At 39.9% G+C, this 19,324-nt stretch overlaps 1 protein-coding gene across 2 annotated transcripts in view; it reads left to right on the top strand.

The window, feature by feature from the left end:
* ccdc88c (coiled-coil domain containing 88C) overlaps positions 1-15,524 on the top strand; it is a 46,156-nt gene extending 30,632 nt beyond the window's left edge. The window contains exons 23-31 of one of the 2 annotated variants that reach the window (XM_067613334.1): positions 342-528; positions 686-831; positions 1,021-1,110; positions 1,259-1,560; positions 6,755-6,844; positions 7,384-7,494; positions 7,593-7,730; positions 8,073-8,311; positions 10,832-15,524. In XM_067613334.1, the coding sequence (XP_067469435.1) occupies positions 342-528; positions 686-831; positions 1,021-1,110; positions 1,259-1,560; positions 6,755-6,844; positions 7,384-7,494; positions 7,593-7,730; positions 8,073-8,311; positions 10,832-11,614 (2,086 nt within the window). In that variant the 3' untranslated portion in view covers positions 11,615-15,524. Of the gene's footprint in view, positions 1-341; positions 529-685; positions 832-1,020; positions 1,111-1,258; positions 1,561-4,749; positions 5,208-6,754; positions 6,845-7,383; positions 7,495-7,592; positions 7,731-8,072; positions 8,312-10,831 lie in introns of those variants that run through there. The other variant, XR_010931750.1, reaches the window with a different exon arrangement.
* Positions 15,525-19,324: the final 3,800 nt, after the last annotated feature.

Consider the following 19,324-nt stretch of genomic DNA (forward strand, 5'->3'; position numbering starts at 1 on the left):
ACCACTTAACCCTAACCCAATAAAAAATCCTTAATGTAACCTGTCATAAGATATGATGCATAGATGCATATCAGAATAAGAGGACTAAAACTGAAAACAGAAGACTTTAGCATCACTCTTGCATCCCCAATTAACTGTAAGTCCTAGTGAGGCCTGTACCACAAAACAAGATAAGTGTGTTATACAGCTATAATGATGATTATAGCTGAGACCCAACATTTCCCCCATGAGCACATGCACATGTAGCTTTATCAATAACCGCAGAGTTAACAGAGCCAGTTGATAATATCTGCCCCAATAGTCTTCCCTCCATCCTGAGTTCTTTCATGTTCACCCTCAAGGTTGACAGAGAGCCAATCACAGCAGTCAGAACAATGCGAGGGCTTCCAGCAGCGCATGAATGAACTCAAGAGCTCATTAAGCACCTCCCAGCTAGAAGCGAGTCGATGGATGGCACGATACGATTCGCTAATGGAACAACACCAGGGCCTGGATCTAACCATGACCAAACTAGACAACCACTGTGAGGTAAACAGAGCCTTGTGCTTTATTTCAAGATACATGTGAAAAGTAACATTACTAACTTGTTTAGGAGCATTCCTTCTTGACTCATTACACTACAATCTCTATTGTTGGAGTCACAAACCATTAACTTTTCCTGACCCCTGTACACGTATGTGTTTAGCTGTTGAGTCGACTGAAAGGGAACCTAGAAGAAGAAAACCACCACCTCCTGAGTCAGATCAACCTGCTGAGTCAGCAGAACCACTCTCTGCTGGAGAGAAGCATGGAGAGCAAAGAGCTCTATCACCAGGAACAGAAACTATACATGTAACTACCTGCACACCATACACCGCCTGTATTCATGTGGTATACTATCCAACACTAGTAACAGAAAGCATAAATGTAGCTACAGAGTTGACACCACCCTTAACATGTAATTATCTATAACATATGAATATTTATATGTTAAAACTGATAACTTTCTTTGTTTTTTCCGTCTTTGTCTCTCTGCATCAGTGACAAGCTGAATGCTCTCCGTCGTCAGAAAGAGAAACTAGAGGAGAAGATCATGGACCAGTACAAGTTCTACGACCCCACACCTAAAAAGTAATGCTTTTATCAACACCATGATAAAATTCATGATTCATGTTTTTATAGATAAAATATATAGGGCAGTATGAGCTTCCATATAACAGAATTTTATGCAGCAGAGAGTGATGACAGATATACAGTAAGTGTTGCTGCGTGTTGTCAGGAGGAGTCAGTGGTCCGGAGCCAAAGCTTTAGCCAAACTGATCAAACCAAGAAAGGAGAGCAGCAGGGAGAGAGGCGACCGAGACAAGGAAGGGGGCAAAGAGAAAGAACGAGCCAAGGGGGCCCCGGACATCCCCCTCCCAGCCCCGCCTCCCCTCCTACCCCCTGAAACCCCGCCCCCACTTCCACAGAGGACAGGAGTTGACGCCCAAGACAGCAGCCATGCCCACAGTAACCATAACAACCACACCACCAGCCCCAGCCTGGGACCCCAGAGTCCAGCGCTGACACCCATCAGCCGAGGTAAACACTGTCTCACACACATACACACACACACACACACATACATATACACACATCCAAAAAATGACAAACCCCCTCTTCATACAGCATTAGTTACAAACAGATGTTTGCAGATTGGTAATTTTCATCCCAGGATTCATGTCTGTGGTCTCTTCTTTAAGGGGTATAGTAGAGGAAACTGTACAAATAAAGGGTATCATTCTAAAATACACATACCGCATTTATCAGATCCATATTTTCCTAATATGTTGGTTCCAAAAGTCACAAAGCTGAAAAAAAGCAGCTTTGGATCTGGTGCACCTCCCTGTCTGCTCCTCTGGAGGGCGCCGTCGACTATCATATAACTGACTGACAGTTCAACTGACAGAAACTTTACACCTCTGTTTCTTCCACTGTATCTGTTCTCTACTGTTCCCACCGTAACCAGGCTGCTTCAACAGCAGGAATACTAACAGTGCTTAGAAGTGTAACTGAATGTTTAAGTAGGTTGTTAGTGCATTCTGTCCTAACATCAGAAATGTTTTCATTAAGTGAGTTGCGTTTATACTAATATGTATATATTTATGCGTTTTCAGACATTACCTGATGCTTTTATCACATTGACATAAAGTGTGTGCAACAGTTTAAATTAAAGGATAAGCTTGTGATTTTCTATATTTTGAACAAATGAACAAATCTCACGTGTAGAAACAAACCAACAATGAACTCATTCTACTTAGAAGTATTGTGTGTGTATCCAAAGCCTAATATATCTTATTCCTCTGTGTCGAAGACCTCTGCTGTTGTCCAAAAACGTTATCAGTGAGTCACACCGCTGCGCTGGGGGACATGTTCCTGTGTCCCTGAGGAGCGTGGTTACTGTAGCTTGTTTAGAAACGGCTCCTAAGAGTTATAACAGTAATAAAATAGTAACTCTCAGGAATGAGGTTCCTAGTACGGCAGGCACCACTGGGCATGTGCGGGAACGCGGTTCAGTTCACAGAGCTTCACTAGCTTTTTGTGCTACATAACACAACCTCTTGACTTTGTACTGAAGTTCTTTGAGAAATGTATAATGTAGAACAAAGTTCAAGAGGTTGTGTTATGTAGCACAAGAAGCTAGTGAAGCTGTAAACAGAACCACGTTCCTGCGCATGCAACTTCTCTTCTGAGGGTTTTAATGTTATCCCTGTTATTACTCTATGGAGTCATTTCTAAACAAACTACGTTAATCACTGTCTTCATGGATGAAGTAACATGTCACCCAGCGCAGCGGTGTGACTCGTTGACATGTTTTTAGGGCACAAAAGGTAAAATATGCAAGTTGTTGTTAGATTTGCTTCACTCACCAGTGAAAACAAACGTTGGTAATCTATTGAGTGGCTGGTAAAATTTGAACATTCACTAGCCACTTGGCCTGTGGATAAAAAAGTTCATTTGGCACCCTGTCTGCGGCACAGAGGAACACTACATATCAGGCGTTGGATACACACACACAGTACTTACGTAGGATGACTTCATTGTTGGTTTGTTTCTGCACACGAGATTTATAGACAATAAGAAAAATATAGAAAATCGTCTTATCCTTTAAGCTCCAGATCTAGATTTACTATTTTTTGTAGATATGGTTCTGTATTTATTAGAGAGAAATAACAGAAATTGTTGTATGTTTGTAAGAAGTAATGTACAAGCAAATTTAAAAAAAACAAAATTACACATATTTTCAATGACCACACATTAAAATAAAATTCAAATGGGAGAAAAAAAAGGGAAAAATGTACTCAATACATTCAGGACAATATCTCAGTCTATTTTGACATCTTGCTTTTTGTCTTTATTTTAACTTTGTTTTAACTTTAAACTAACTGTTGACAGTGATGGTTTGTGCAATGCAATAAGATTTAATCCCTAGATCTTTACACTCCCTCCTAGACATCCTGCCAAAACAACCAAACATCAATAAAAATAACGTCTGGGCTTTTCTTGGCTTGTCATGATGTTTGGGATGTCACTGGATGTCACATTTTTAGTTTGGAACAATTAGTCATTGACGACAAGAGAGGAACGGAATGCTGGCAGGCTTTTCAGATGACTTTAAGCAATCTGAGATTGCTACAGGAATTCCTCTCAGATTGCCGTTGTTGTTTCACAGTGACAGCCAGTTATTCATTTGTCAACACAACGGATCAAATATAGTGAAATCGCTGCAAAAAACTTTCATAATATTTGGTTTAGATGCACACATAATCCAAAAACTCTTTCTGCTAGATTTATTCTGAGAGTGTGAGAAGGGGTTTTAGGATGCAGCTGGAGCTTTCCAGGTTGTGTCAGGGCACCATGTTGTTGTCCATTAACGATGGACAGTGATCTCCTGGGTACAGCGACACAAGACTCTTGGCATATGTTGGCCTAAATGAGACCAAGTTTTTTTGATGACTAAAACCTTTCTTTAGGCAGCTTATTTTCTCCTGGTGAGCATCCAACCCTTTAGTTGTCTGTATCAGCTACAGCAGTGGTTCCCACATTTGGAAGGAACTCCAAGACAAATCTAAGGGATCATGAGATTATTGTTGGGATAGGAAACAAGCTACACAAAAGTCTGTTTATTTTTGCTTTTTTTTGTCACAGTATAGTTAAGCACTGTAGTAAAGTTCAGACCTCTATGTTAAATTAACTTCAAATTACTCACAATTGAAGACATGCAAGAATAAATGGTTGGGAATGAGAACCACCATACACTGTAGCCGACAGATGCGTATTTCACTTCCTTCTTTCCTGATGGTAGATTCTAATGCATGATCTTAATTTCTATGGGTTTTCTGGTAAATGACTCTTTTCTTAAAGGTCATTCTACTCATGACTGAGCTCAATTCACTCTTAGTTCAACAAATGGCATGAGGAAGTTGTCATACTAAGGAGAGAAATTCTGTTATGGCTGAAGATTATATTTGTCATTTATGGTGCACTGAGGAGTCATACTTTGATTACATTCAGAGTGAATTGAGGTCAGTCCTGATTCTAATGCATGATTTTACTTAACAATGCTGTTTTGGTGTTTAATTCTAACGGGTTCTCTTGCATGTTATCTGTTGTTTTTTTTTTACACTTAATAACGTCTTAACCGACTATTTTCTTTTTATTTACTCACTGTCATTCTTTTATCATTTCTCTACCTTTCTCCATGTCTCTCTCCATTTCTCCCCCTCTCAGCTCCTCCTGCCCAGAAACGCTTCTGTTTTCTCCGCAGTAAAAGTCAAGACAAGCTCCTTCCCTCCTCCTCTTCCACCTCCCCCACCTCCCATTCCTCCAACCGTCCCTCCCTCTCTCTCACCAGAAGACTGCGATTCTGGTCTTCCTCTGACATCACAGCTGACGTCCTCGCTAGCCAGCCAATCTCAGCCAATGGAGTATTCTAACACCCTCCTCCTCCTCCTCATCCTTTAACCATACATATCATCATCATCACCATCAATGTCACTGCCAGCCCCCATCTGACACTCACACTCACTCTGTGACTTAAAGTATTTCACACACAAATATCACACACACACACACACACATGGACATCATGAACACTAACACAAGCATGGATTGCACACTCCTCGAGCACACAGATAAACATACACAAACAGGTGCATGTTGCGGTTGTGAGCCAGCCAGTATTACTAGTAAGTAGTGTGTGTAGAGATGGTGTATGTATGTGAGAGTGTGCGCACATGCTCCTGTTTCCCAGCACAGCCAGCTTGCTCGCATATATCTGCATGTCCCTGAAGAGTCGTTTGCTTTGATTTGTATCTGTATAAATATATATATACGTTTGAATGTGTGTGTTGTCACCCTCCCAGTGTGTGCCAGTGAGGACTGATGGCTCTTTTAAGAGCAGATCTCATTCCAGTGACCTCGGGTCTGGAGTTGTTTTAGGATAGATCTGTTCTCTTGATTCATGCTGCAGGGACAGGTTACCACAGCAACCAACTACTACAAATTCGTCACCCACCACCTCTTTTGTCAAGCTTGTCTCTCTGCTCGCCATAACCCTTCACCTGTCCATCCTCCCTCTGAAATATCGGATTTTCAAGGTTACTTGGGTTTATATTTAATAAATCAAGCCATCCTATTAGCTTAAAGTGAGACTATGTAACTTGTGGAAAAATGAACAATTTTCCTCTTACAAATGAAAAGTTAAATTCACCAGCAATAAAATGCACCTTTGCCCGATTCAGTACATGTAGTTATGCTGTAGCAATACCCTGCTGTCACAGCCTCATGTGGTCTGGTATGATCAGTGGCTTGTGGTGGTAAAAAGAGAGATTAAGTGTGCCATTATGCTGCAATTTCCACTTGTGGCCTCAATGGTTGCTGCTCAGTTAAACTTACTGCATATAGTCTCACCTCAAATCAAGAAACAAGTAACTAATTTGCCTTAACCGAAACATAGATAGATTATACCCAAACATAGATTGTTGGGTATAAGATATAGTTACTGTTGTGGCCAAAAAAAAACACAAGACTGTCTGCTAGCGTGCAATATACAGCTAAATTTAGACTCAACAGCTATGATTGATTGTCATAACTACCTCAGTCTAAACCGCTATCTAAGAAGACATTCATAGATGCTACTTATAAAACTTACTAAAGATAATAACGCTCTTTTAAATTGGTACCTCATGTTGCCATCAACAAACTGACTGGTGCAGCTTTTAATTTGAACAATTTAATGTCAAAAAGCCCCGATATTTTTCTGCAGAACTCTGTGCATGCATGACAGCACATGGCAGGGCTTTGCATGAGTGATGCTACGTTTTTGTTGAGTGCATCCATGTTCACACCTTCACCAACGTGGTTTTTGGATGATTCACTGTGAGAGACAGATGGAGAATTGCGGAGGCAGCTGCATCCTTTACAGACGTTGACGACCCCTGTTCCATGACGCTGGGTAGAAAAATCTGGTCATAATATCTGATTAGAATCAGACACAAACACTGAATGACTAGTAACAGATAGTGATTTGTAAGATTCAAGCCTGCTGGAATCAATGAATACATTCCTGATGTCCTGCTTTGCTCTCTTGCTTTACTATTGACTAATCTCACACACATCCCAGTGTTTTATCCCAGCATTCTTGCAGCACTGTGCTTCCTGTGGTTGTTTGTGTTATGGTAACACTATGACATACAGGTCCAGATGGCTCAACAACATTCTGATTGGTCTGCAGGTTTGCCTGACAGGGGCCGCGGTGTTTATCGCAGCAGTACTCCAGGAGGCAGCAGTGAGAGTGTAAATGGAGAAGATGGACATAGACAAGGTAATTAATACATTCATGATTATTAATATTATTGAAAATGTGACTCCTAATAGGGAAATGTATTAATTTATTGATTAGATTAGTAAATTAAATGAAGGTTTATGGTGTTTCCACATATATTTTGAGATGATATCATGCAAATTAACAGTATAGTAGAAAAGTGTTTACTTTGTGCACCACCTGCATGGACTGGTTGTGAAATCAACTGCAACCATTTAAACATTTCATTCAGAATCCAGCTGACGCTGTGTCTGGTGACTTTGCATGTTTAGTGTTGCTGTTCCTTTTTTATACTTCTTGCTTTTCAAAACAAAATTGAGACCGTGGGAAGGAATGGAGAGAGAATTATGCAATGTCTACTTTGTAGAGCAAGTATACAGGAAACAGGAAATTGATCTTAACTTTGACAAGGAGTTGCAGGTAAAAAAAAAAGGTGCATCATTGCAATCTTCCGTATAGTTTGCACAAATTGTTCTGTATTAATAAATAGTTTTTTTCTCCTTGCAGATTAACCTCTCAGTGTGTTTTTTTAATCCCAGGTCAGGCCCATAAAGCTCTGAGCTCCACTCCGAGCCATCACTCATCATCACTGGGCCTAACCAACAACTCCAGCTCCAGACTGGGACAAACCCCCAGCCGCAGGCCCAGAGGTGAGGCTCAGCTCAGGGCCAGTTATCAATACATTAGCCCCTAACAGAATTGTGCAAGAGTGTTGACTGTATTTATGACAATGCTTACAAATTTTTAGGTCTATTATTGGATGAAGACTCTCGCCTCAACACCTCTGACTCCATGTTTGGTCAGCACAGCAACACGGGAGGCCGCCCAGGGTCGGCTGACTTCAGCCACAACACCTCCAGCTCCAACTCACCAGTCAACTGCAGAGGTACAGGTTGCAGATTGACTCACTACATCTCCTTCATGACAGTTTGCTGTCATTAAAATCCTGGTGTTGTGTGGGATTGTGCATAAGCAGTGCTAACTGCCAACAACAGAGCACCACCCACACAAAGTCACACTTAAACCAGTGGAAAAACGTAATGGGACCACTTTGTGACAAATGACCTTTAAGAAGTGTAATGATGAAACTCTACAGTAGAAAGCAAACCAAAAGAGGGAACTCGGCATTCACACTTCAGAATGATAAATGATGGGTCACCTCAATGTTTCTAATCAGATGGCACCCACCTCTAGTCAGTAATAATACTAATACTTCTCGCTCTCTTAGACACATCGGATCGTCAGGTTCGCTCAGCCAGCCTCTCTAGCGATGATGTCGTAGGCCCCGGCCAATCTCAGCAGTCCTTGTCACGTAGTTCCACTCTCCCATATGACCACACACCCCAGAGGGCCCAACCACAGCAGGGAGGTGGGGTTAGGAATAGAACCCGCACTTCTTCTCCTGGAAGTGAGATGGTGACGCTGGAGCAGTTTCTACAAGAGAGCAACAAAAAGTCACCTCCAATGGTAAGAAATATATCTATATGTATTAAAATCGTTGCTTCTAATGGTAACAATATACATACACAAAGAACACACATGCTCTATAACAAAACCATCACATGGACAGACATAATGCACACTTCTTTACACATCTTATCCCTGCAAACATTGAGATACATTCAAATAAAGCATTATTTTACTATAGATACAATTCAAAAAACCTTTCCTTATTCCAACATTCCCCATATGTACACACCTCCTCTGTTCTGGCTTTCAGAGCAGTTAATGTGATGAGTATAGCCTCAATCACTTGCCATGGGAACGCTGGCTATTACAGCGTTCCCATGGGTCATTGACTGTGACTGTTGACTGATGTTCTGTTAGGTTGAGTCAGAAAATATAAAACACTATATGTGGAAGAATTACATATTAGTCACCTTAAAAGGAAAGAAAATGTGTGGGTTTTTTGTTGTTGTTTTTTTTTTTTTTGAGAAATTACAAATTGATTGTATCTGACAGTCTGTTTTTTAGCTTAGATGGAGTAGATTTAGGACTGGTTACTCACCAAAGAAAAACATCATTAATAAACCAGTCTTTTGTTTTTTAAGTCCTTTTAAGACGCAGACATTTTATTTCAGCTTCATGGTGGAGACCACATTGTTCACACAAATAACTTATGCATAGAAACTTATTGTGATACCCCTTACTGATTAAATTAAAACTGCCTGAAGCTAATGGGCATATTATGGAGCACTTAGTAAACAACACCACCTAGTCAGACTGTTCTACAAGTGTAATGGATATCTGCTTTAACACAATCACAATAAAACCTCATTGTTCTAGAAAGGACATTTCTGTCTCTAAGTTTCAGCTGCAGAGAGCATTTAAGGACAGACTATTTGACTATTTTCAAAATGGGAAGTAAAAGAAACAATAACTTGGAATTGTGGGGCGAAAACCTAAAAGATCTAATAGAAACACAGTCATGGAACAAGGAAGTGACAAATCACAAATTTAACACATTTTCACTTCCTCTAATCATTGTAGTCTTTAAATGTATGTTTTTTCTAAATTCTTTTCCTCTATGCTTTGAGCTCATTACTACAGCAGCATGTTTAGCATGAAACCAGTGTTACTGGTAAAAGCTCTGAACATTCATAGAATAAGTTTTGCATTTAAATGCCTCGTTAAAGGTTGTGAGTTTAAACTTAGTTGACAGTGCATCCTCTGTGAGAACGCTGTACTTTGAATGAGTTTCAGGATAAATCCCTCTTATTTGGGGACTTTTGTCTGAACTGTGTGACCTGATGTCTCTGTTCTTTGAAGTTGATTTACCTTTCAGCCTACATATAGCACCTCACATTATATGAGTCTATCAATGACATGCATTACCACTGACCAGATAACACATCTGGCTCATGAAGTGATGTTATTAACGGTTTACAACTGAGCAACAGACACTCATCATCTAGTCATAGTCCAAGTTTATAATAGTACTTATCACTTCTAATCCAACTGTTGTGAGGCCAAATCCCACTCACAAATCAACTGTTTCATCACAGCCTGTCGCCCACATGTGTATTGACGGCGCCAGATGTGATATCAGTGTGAGAATTCTTAAAGACACTGAATGTCTCACTTTGTGTCACACTGTTAAGTCTAAACAAACCTCCTACAACACCCATAATAATTCTTACTGATGATCCTGTGGAGAGGGAGAAGCCTCGATTGTTGCATCTGAAACATACTCTGATCAACTGATATCAGGCTATTTATTTTTGCCTAGACACATTTATTCTATCACAGGGCTTAAAGTTCTCAGGCAACATGCCTGATTTCAGGCATAGAGCAGTTTTAAATTCAGTACATTGTACACATTTCCTCCTGGGCAACTTTTCAGGCTCACATATCTTTTCTTGCTTTAATCCTTGCTATCAGAAATAAGTTTTCATGCACTTGTTCACAAATGCATAACAGGAAGACAGATAATGAATAAAAGTAAAATATGAATGTGGTAGAGATAAGAATCCTTCAGAGTGGACACTCAGAGCGGCTGTGCCTTAGCAAATACAGAGCTGTAGAGGTCTGATCCATCATATACTGTAGCTCTGCCAGCTATTATGACCCACAAGCCATTGTCATGTGCACTTTATATGATGAGCATGGTTAGTTAGTCACCCCAAAATCATTTAATTAAATAAATGCATGTACACACGCCAGAGTTTAAGATGACTCAGTAAGATGACTCACCTTTTTTTTTTTTTTTACCTCAGCCCAAGCTGAGGCTATGCTAGTTAGCCGTACTGGGCTAATATGTAGCTCTAGCTAACCCTGCTTGTGTACCAGTACCAATAGTCAGCTGTGACACATGCCGGTAAAGAAGTGTACACCTATGGAGAGTTGTATCTGGCAGTGGAGCCTCAGTGACATGCTGTTTATAACTGGCATCTGTCACTAAAACAAGAGCACTTTTCTGTTTTGCTATCACTTGTAAAATCGGCGTTAGCTAAAGCGTAATTTGTTATTTGTGTTTTTGTTGGTTAGGTGTCCACAGGAAGCAGAGAGGACTTGATGACTGACTATTTCACCAGAAGTCCCGCCCCCTCAGCACCCTCCGGCAGAGACCAGGTCACCCCCACCAGCTATGTCACGCCCACTGTACAACCATCCAACCAGAGGCCAGGCCAGAGCGTGAAGCCATCGCCCCGCCAGCCTGTTGGTCAATCCCCAGCCTCAGGCCAGCCCGTCACTCAGAGAACCAACCAATCGCTGAGCAGGGCGTTCAGCCTGGCCTCTGTTGATTTGCTGCGCTCCAATGGGCCAGACAGTTTCCGTGGAAACGAAGGCTCCCCTGGCCAGTCAGATGTGGTGGTTCGGCGGCAAGGAGGAGGGGCTAACGGGAGAGAGCGGCCACTCTCTGCTCGTCTGGTTGGTCCGACCAATCAGCATGGAGATGGCAGCTTCCTGAACCCGCCCATTCACCACTCGTCTTCTCTCAACTTGCAGACGGAGAGACACGCAGAGAGAGAACGTGAGAGAGGGAGGCCGCCCGCCTCTCGGAACGGCCCCTCCTCATCCTCCTCTTACCATCAGCGAGGAGAGGTTGCCATGGTAACTCCTGTCAGGGCCGTGCCCGCCACCCGGTTAGACGGCACCTCTGAGCATGGGGAGGGGTTAAGGGATGGGCGGTCAGGTGACTCCTCCCACTTAAAGAAAGACGGAGAGAAAGCGAGGTGCGGCTCCGTCGAACGCCCTAAAAGTACGCCGGCTTCCCCTGACCCCAACAACGACCCCCAGACTGTGTGGTATGAGTACGGCTGTGTCTAAACACTGCAGCTAATGCAAGTCTATGGGTGTGGCTGTGTCTAAAGATGGGAAGTCTGCTGGGGCCGATTACTGGAACTTTATGGGTTGAGTCCAAACCGAAGTAATCAGCCTGCTCAGTCTACACTCTTTGTATTGTGGATGAATATTGTAACTCTCAGATCTCTGTAGTTAAGCTTTGCTCAAACATCAACTGGAAGTCTATCTAAATCCTGAAAAAGCCACATAAACATCTCTGCATGAGATCAGTTTGTATTTTTGTTGATGATCAACCAAGCCTGATTCCATACATCTACTGCCAATAACAGTCTCACATCAATCTCATCAGACCTCAGCTGCTGGATCTGTGGAGTCCACGTCCACTGCCAATTTTGCATCACAAGCAAAATTCCCGCAGTGCTGCTGTGACGTCAAAAACGTCTTCTGTGATGACATGAAAATCTTAAAAACACCGCAGATTTGACCTAAATCACTGATGGTCTTTTTTTTAATATTTAGACTTGAAGACTGCAACACTACATGGTGAGAATGCTGGAATGTATTGACTTCTGCTGTGTTAGTATCACCATGTTTACTGTGGTCCAGCACACCGCCTGAAGCCACCAAAGGAGTTTGTTTTTTTTTTTTAATTGTGTTGCTTTCAGTGGCTGTTTGAAAAAGTCATTGTGGATGTTTTGACCAGATGATGATCCTGGTGTTGTTTTTTAAAGCTGATAAACTAAAAAAAGAGTGCTAATTTTAACACATACAAGATTGAAGATAGGAGCTGACATGTCTCAAATTGAACAATACATAACACTTAAACCCTGCAGGAACAGAAGACAAGTGCTAATGCACAGGCTTTGTCTATGAGCTGGAACTCTGTCTGGCCCCACAAATGTTTACCTGGATGTCACTGATCTGCTGAACAATCTAAAGTGAAGGTGACCAGAAGCACTAGAGCGACTGAATGTATCTCCTGCTTCCCTCTGCTGTCTAGAACAAACACTGGAAACGATGAAAGTAGAGGGGGGGGGGCGGGAGTGGAGGGATTCAAGCAAAGAGAAAATGTGAGGGAGCAGAGGATGTAGAGATAGAGACGGAGAGCGAGTGGGAATAAACAGAGGGATGCTGGGGATGGAGAGACAGATATAGAGAGGGATGGAGTGACATGAGGACAGATAGATAAACAGGACAGAGATGAAGGGGCTCCTCCCAGTTAAATTACAGTCTTTCTCCCTCCATCTTTAGATTCTGTCCCAGCATGCAACACTCTGACACTTTACTGGAAACGTTGTTCGGCCCGAGCCAACACTAGTTTCACACACACACACACACACACACACATATATTTAATGATATATACAGACACACAAGCATTGTCCTTGAGGGGGTTGGTTGCGGGTTTCCTAACCATTGAGCTGGACTTAATTCACACACACACACACACACACACACTGCTGGGTCAACCACTGTGTTTTGGTAGGGTGTACTGCTGCACGCTAAGTTAGCCAGACAGTTGTAAGCACTGCACAGCAGAGAGAAAGAAGAAGACTGTTTGCATGCAATGAATTAGCTTTAGCATTAGTTTTATAGTAAGTGAATACACCGTGTGTAAACACTCATTACGTAGTGAGAACAAAATCATCCAAATGTCTCCGCTTATCTATGACTTTGGTGCACCATGCTAACATTTCACACTGGCATATGCTATGATTGGTAACATATGTTTAGCAATTTAGTTAGTATTACATGACTTGTAGCAGGGTGGGCGATTTGGTTAATGTCTTCTATCATGGTATATACCATCTTGTCAGTGGCATATACCATGATACCAAAAAAGGAATATATAATTTTGACTTATGCTAACAGCTATGTTTGAGTGGTGAGTGTAATGAATGTTTGAGTATGTCAGAAGAGAGTTATCTGTCCCTGAGCTTTGGCTTTTATCAGATGATCTGACACACTTACACACTCGTAAGATCAAACATTGTTACATAAGTCATCAGTAAAAACACTGTTTGTGACGACCTGAGTCTCACATCACCCGTTCTATTTTTAAAGAAATTAAACATGATTAATTACTTAATCAGAGTAACCACAAACTTACCCGACCTTCAGCGACTCATCCCACCCACCACCTTGATATCTACTGGTCTCCTGCGCAAGAGGAACCACAATAATAATGAACCACGATGAATGATGATGTCATGTAAGGCCTGTGGTTTCAAACAATATAAATTATAAACAGTCATCTTATAGCATGTCATAGGAGATTAATTTCCTGTGCGAAAAATCAAAAACATGACAGGAAGATACTCGAACACTGGCCACATTTATACCACACACACGCACGCACAGAGACACAATCATCGTAGCAACACGTCACCCCGTGCAGCACTGTGACTCATTGACGTGTGTTGCATTATTGGTTTGGGTCTGCACATGAGATTTATTAACAATATAAAACATTTTTCTTCTAATGCTAGAGTGCTGCTCTGAGTGCAGGCGTCAACAGTCCACTGGAGACATGTGGATGATTTCACATCAGTGTTCTCACCGCTGGAGGGTGACCAACGAGAGAATTTGCAAATATTTGGTGAAATTACAAATATTTGGTGTATTTTCAAATACTCTGTGTATTTGAAAAGAGGAAGAGGAGGTGGTGAGGGTAAGAGTATCCCTCAGAGACAGATGATGATATTCATGAATCAACTGGCCTTTTGTCTGTACTGCTGTTTGTTTATAGAAACCTTTCCTCTCAGCATTAGGAACAACTGACGGCAAAGACACAAACATTCCTAAAAAAAAAAAAAAAAAAAAAAAAAAAAAAAAAGCATTAGATCGCTGAAGATGAGGAGGGAGAAGTGAACACTGGAGTCATGAAAATGAAGATTTGGGATCCATTACTAACCTTTCTGCTCACCTTTTTTTTTTTTTTTTTTAACATAAAGCACATGCCGATATGCAACGAGCTAAATTATTTTACCTGTAACATTTGTACATGACGTTAGATTTTTATAAACTGGTAAATGTTTAGAAGACTTGGGATACTTTTTTAAAAATCTACTGGAACTATACCATGAAAATGTATGTTGATACCAAAAAAACAAATCTAATCCAGATGAATTCCTGTAAACTGGTAAAAACCATGTGATTCCACTGTAAAACTTCAATATTTGTAGATTTTTTTTGATACTTTAAAACGTGTTAGCAGTGAGATCATGTTAGCGGATGGAGTGACAGGATGTGAAACACTGGAGGTTGATACTGTCAGTAGTGCTGCAGCCGTTCTCTTGACCTGTTTTTGTGTTTGTTGCCTTTTTTTTTACTGTACGTCTGCACTTAAGGCATTTCTCCATTATTAGTTCCCAGAATGCTTCAGGATATTTCACTGTATGTATATGTGTGTGTTTCAGTTTGCTGATGTCAGAAGAAAGAAATAATTGAATTCCCAGAAGCTATTTTTCTTTTATTGAAACACACTTGTGCGTGCGAGTGTGTGTGTGTGCATCTCACATTATTACTATGTTATTGGCCTTCTGAAATGTGTGTCTGTGTGTACTGTTTGTGTTCCGTCTATCTGTGTGTCTGCCTGTGTGTCTGTCTGCCTGCTTTGCCTACTACCTGTGTGTCAGTCTATCTGTTGTTTGTATCTTTCCCTCAGCACACTGTGCAACTTTCACTGAATTACAACAGCATTCATACAAAGACACCAGTTAGCTGCCGCGTCAGACTGCGTCACATGAGAGAATTGAAAGCAGAAGGTGAAGTTGAGGTGACGTCACTGACTTTCCCCACTGTAACTGGAAATACTGCTACTGTAGATCACTTTATTACTGCTGTGATGTGACCACTAGATTGATTCAGTAGAAACTGAGGCTGATGTCATCACACCCAAGAGCTTTTTGGTAATAAAGATTTTTAAACTTGATCTGCAGCTGTTTTCAGGTGTCGGCTGTCTTTCTATCTGTCATGTGTTCCTCATAGACGAGTTCAGAGGTTTAAAATGAGCCTTGCGATACATTAACAGGCCTTTTACAGAAGACATTTTGGCATGTGACAGTAGGAAAAGCACAGGTATAAATAATCAAATCAATGATGGCTGAATTCCATTTAGCTGTTTCAGTTTCAGGGTGCTGGTGGTGGGGACTGGGACGTTTGAATAGATCAGAGCCATCGTTAATGATATTAGTGACATCTGTGCTTTATTGGATGTGATAAGTGCATATTATCAGCTGATATCAGGATCAGTGTGTACGTATGTTGGCAGATATGCAAAACAACCGCAGAACAGTAATCAACAGCAATAAATGTTTATTGGCACCATATTAGGTCCCTTTCACTTACATTTTTCTCATTTCAGTTGTTTTTATTTGTAGAGTAAAATAAATTCCAATGATGTGTACTGTTCAAAATGTACTTTTAACTCATATTTACTGTTTATCACAGCTGAAACAATTAGTTGAATGACAGAAAATTAATCAGCTGGTTTTTTGATGGTTGATTTTCTGAGCAAAACAACAAAAATTCAGTTTCCTGCATCTTAAATGTGAATATTGTGAGTTTTTTAGTCTTCTGGGACACCAAGTTTTAGACTATTAATGAGCTTTAGACTATTAATTGTAAAAAAACAAACAATTTGAATATGTCACTTTATTTGCAAATAATTAATCAAGAAAATAATCACCAGATTAAACAATAATAACAATAATCATTAGTTACAGCTCTAAAGTTTATTGTTCAACTCAGAAATATCTTAACAAAATGTTTGTTAATGTTGTATTGTTATTGTATTGTTATTTGATATTAGTATTAGCCTCAAATATTCCATATTGATTGGGTTTTAGTTGTACATTAATCCAACTAGTCAGGTTTGTGTAGTTCTGAAAGGATCTTGTAAGATGCAGCTAGCCAGAGTGAAAACACGACTAAAACTTCAACTGAACCTTGACCAAAATATAACCCTAACCTCAAACAAGAAGTTTCAGTTACACAACATCGCCTTTCCTCAAGTTCAGGCGTCATTTATTTACATATAAAACTTGTTATTTTGAAGGTTTTCAGAAGTCAGTGGTGTTACATGGATCACTCCTCCACACTTTAATTGATCACACACATTTTAAATTCAATCCTGTACACCACATCTTGGAAATTGTGTGTCTGTGTGTGTAATAGGGACAAGAAAGTGATATTGACAAGAGGGAAAGCACCTTTTCACTATGTACGTGACAGTGTGCCACTTGTGAGAAAACTTACAAGAGGAAACTGATCTTTTAAAAGCTGAGTGACTGAAACCCCCTTCACACACTTCCCGTTTACACGATTACTCACAATGAACTTGAGTTAAATACAACTCTGGTAGCAAAAATAAATCTTAAACTATTATGTACAGGCAAGCAATACAATACTTTATATACATACTCCATGTGGTTATACTGAGAGGTGTTTCTAATATTTAGTCCACCCCCACTGATATAAATGGGATGGACAAAATAGTAGAAACACTTCTCAGTATAACAAAATACAATTGATTGATTTGTTGTATTAGACTGCAATAATTTTAGCTAGCTGGACCCAATTAACTTGAAAAGTCTGCTGTAGCAACCACTGAGGACATGTCTTTGCTATTTTTCTGGGAATTTGGGGCACTTGTTGGGTATTTATAGACTGATTCAAGTATTTTTAGACTCAGTTTATTTAAATTTGAATAATGTAAAGCTGTACTAACCAGTATTTTATATTAACATTTTTATCTTAACTGACTATAAATGTGAAAGGCATCACTCAAGAGTGTCCGCAGCTTTAAACAAATTGATTTGGTTCAGTCTCACCTCTACAGAAGTGTAATTCATTCACTTGAGAAAAATCCCAAGAGAAGCTCTTATTCCTACTTGAGAGCTCTATTTTATGGAGGCAAACATGTCCTGCCTGTTTATTTGAATTCAGTTTTATTTTGGTTTTGGTTTGAAACACTAGAAGATACTTGTGTGCTTTAAGTAATAAAGATGGTATTGTTATTCAGGACAGGAAAAAATGTTTCATCAAAGCCCAAAAATAGATGAAACAAATACACCAGACTGCCTACAGAGATGAAAGGTTATTTTAGTTTGAAATTTCCACAAAAAAGCAGAGTGGGATGTCTTGACTTTTATACTGTTAGAGAGAACATCTGGACCTGCAGTCTGTAGGATTTTTCTGATAACTTAATGGCAAAATAAAACTTACAACAGGCCAAACATGAGAAAAAAAGTACAATCCATTATGTTCATGAAAGAACACAGAAAGAACATGACAGAAAAAGCATCAGAGGCCATTGTTACTGTAATCACACTACACTACTCCAAATGAAGTAGATTTAGAATAAATATATTAGAAAAACATTTTTGTATAGAAAAAACAAACTAAACATAGAAAAAAACTATTTTATACAGAGAAAACAATTCTATTATGGAAAAAAACAGAAAGTAGAAAAGGTTAAGGACAAAGATAGAGGGAGGACGCCTACATATATATGTACTATAGACGATAAACTCTATACAAAGTCAAAGAAAGGGTTTTAAATCAAAGTAAACATTTAAGCCATTAGTCCCTCTTTTCAACAACAACCTATCAAAATCAGCCCGTCCTCTAGGAAAGGTCATTCTATGCACGTGTACCGGACAGCAGAAATTGCATGACCAACCTTAATGAAGTATGCAACAGGATAGTTAATGTTTTTACATTTTATGGAGCTGCAAGGTTCCACTATATGCACCTTACAGGCACCCTTAGTTTTGCCCACATAGTATTTGCCACATGGACATGAGGTTATATAAATAACTTAATAGGGAAATGTAGCAGAGTGCTCCAGAAAACTACAAGATACTCATTTTTATATTCATTTAACAGGTGACCATACCTCCCAGTTCAAAGTCATGGTCTCAGTGGATCTAGAAGGTTTTTTGAACTATTTTACTAAGAAGGAGTACAACTTTATAATGGTACAGCACCCTGCAATTCCTGTTTTTTACACTCTCCCATAGTGTCGGCCATTGACTCTCTCACCTCTGCTATTTCCACTTATGTTGATTATTTTATCAGACCTCTGGCTGATCAGCTTCCTTCTTTTGTTAAAGACACAAGTCATATGATTTCTATCTTAGAGTCCGTAGACCTCCTCCCTGCAGATTGCATATTAGTAACATTTGATGTAGAAGGATTGTACACAAACGTTCCCCATGAAGGACGCATTCAGGCTCTTGAATATTTTTTTATTATCACGTAATATGAACTAGAGTCCTTCAAATCATTGCATTACTACCCTTGCTGAGATGGTACAAGAAATAACCCCCTTAAGGTGGATCTATTCCTTAAACACCTTGATGGCCCAGATGTTGACTTTGATTTAAAACCCTTTCTTTGACTTTGTACAGAGTTTATTTTCTATAGTACATAGATATCTAGACATCTTCCCTCTATCTCTATCCTTAACCTTTTCTAGTTTTGTTTTTTTTCTATAATAGAATTGTTTTTTCTATATAAAATGTCTTTCTAATATATTTATTCTAAATCTACTTGTGAGATATAATGTCCATCTATTGAGGTCTCCTCTTTAGGAACTCAGTCAGAGCCAGGACTGTTTGCTTTTTCCTTATAATAGTATTTGCTCTGTCTGTCCTAATACTATGTGTCTTTTTAACAATGTATTCTAGACTTTTAGCTGTTTTTTTTATATTTGTATGGAGATGTTTT

Source organism: Thunnus thynnus, chromosome 16 (genome assembly GCF_963924715.1).
Source record: "Thunnus thynnus chromosome 16, fThuThy2.1, whole genome shotgun sequence".
NCBI classification, from domain to species: domain Eukaryota; kingdom Metazoa; phylum Chordata; class Actinopteri; order Scombriformes; family Scombridae; genus Thunnus; species Thunnus thynnus.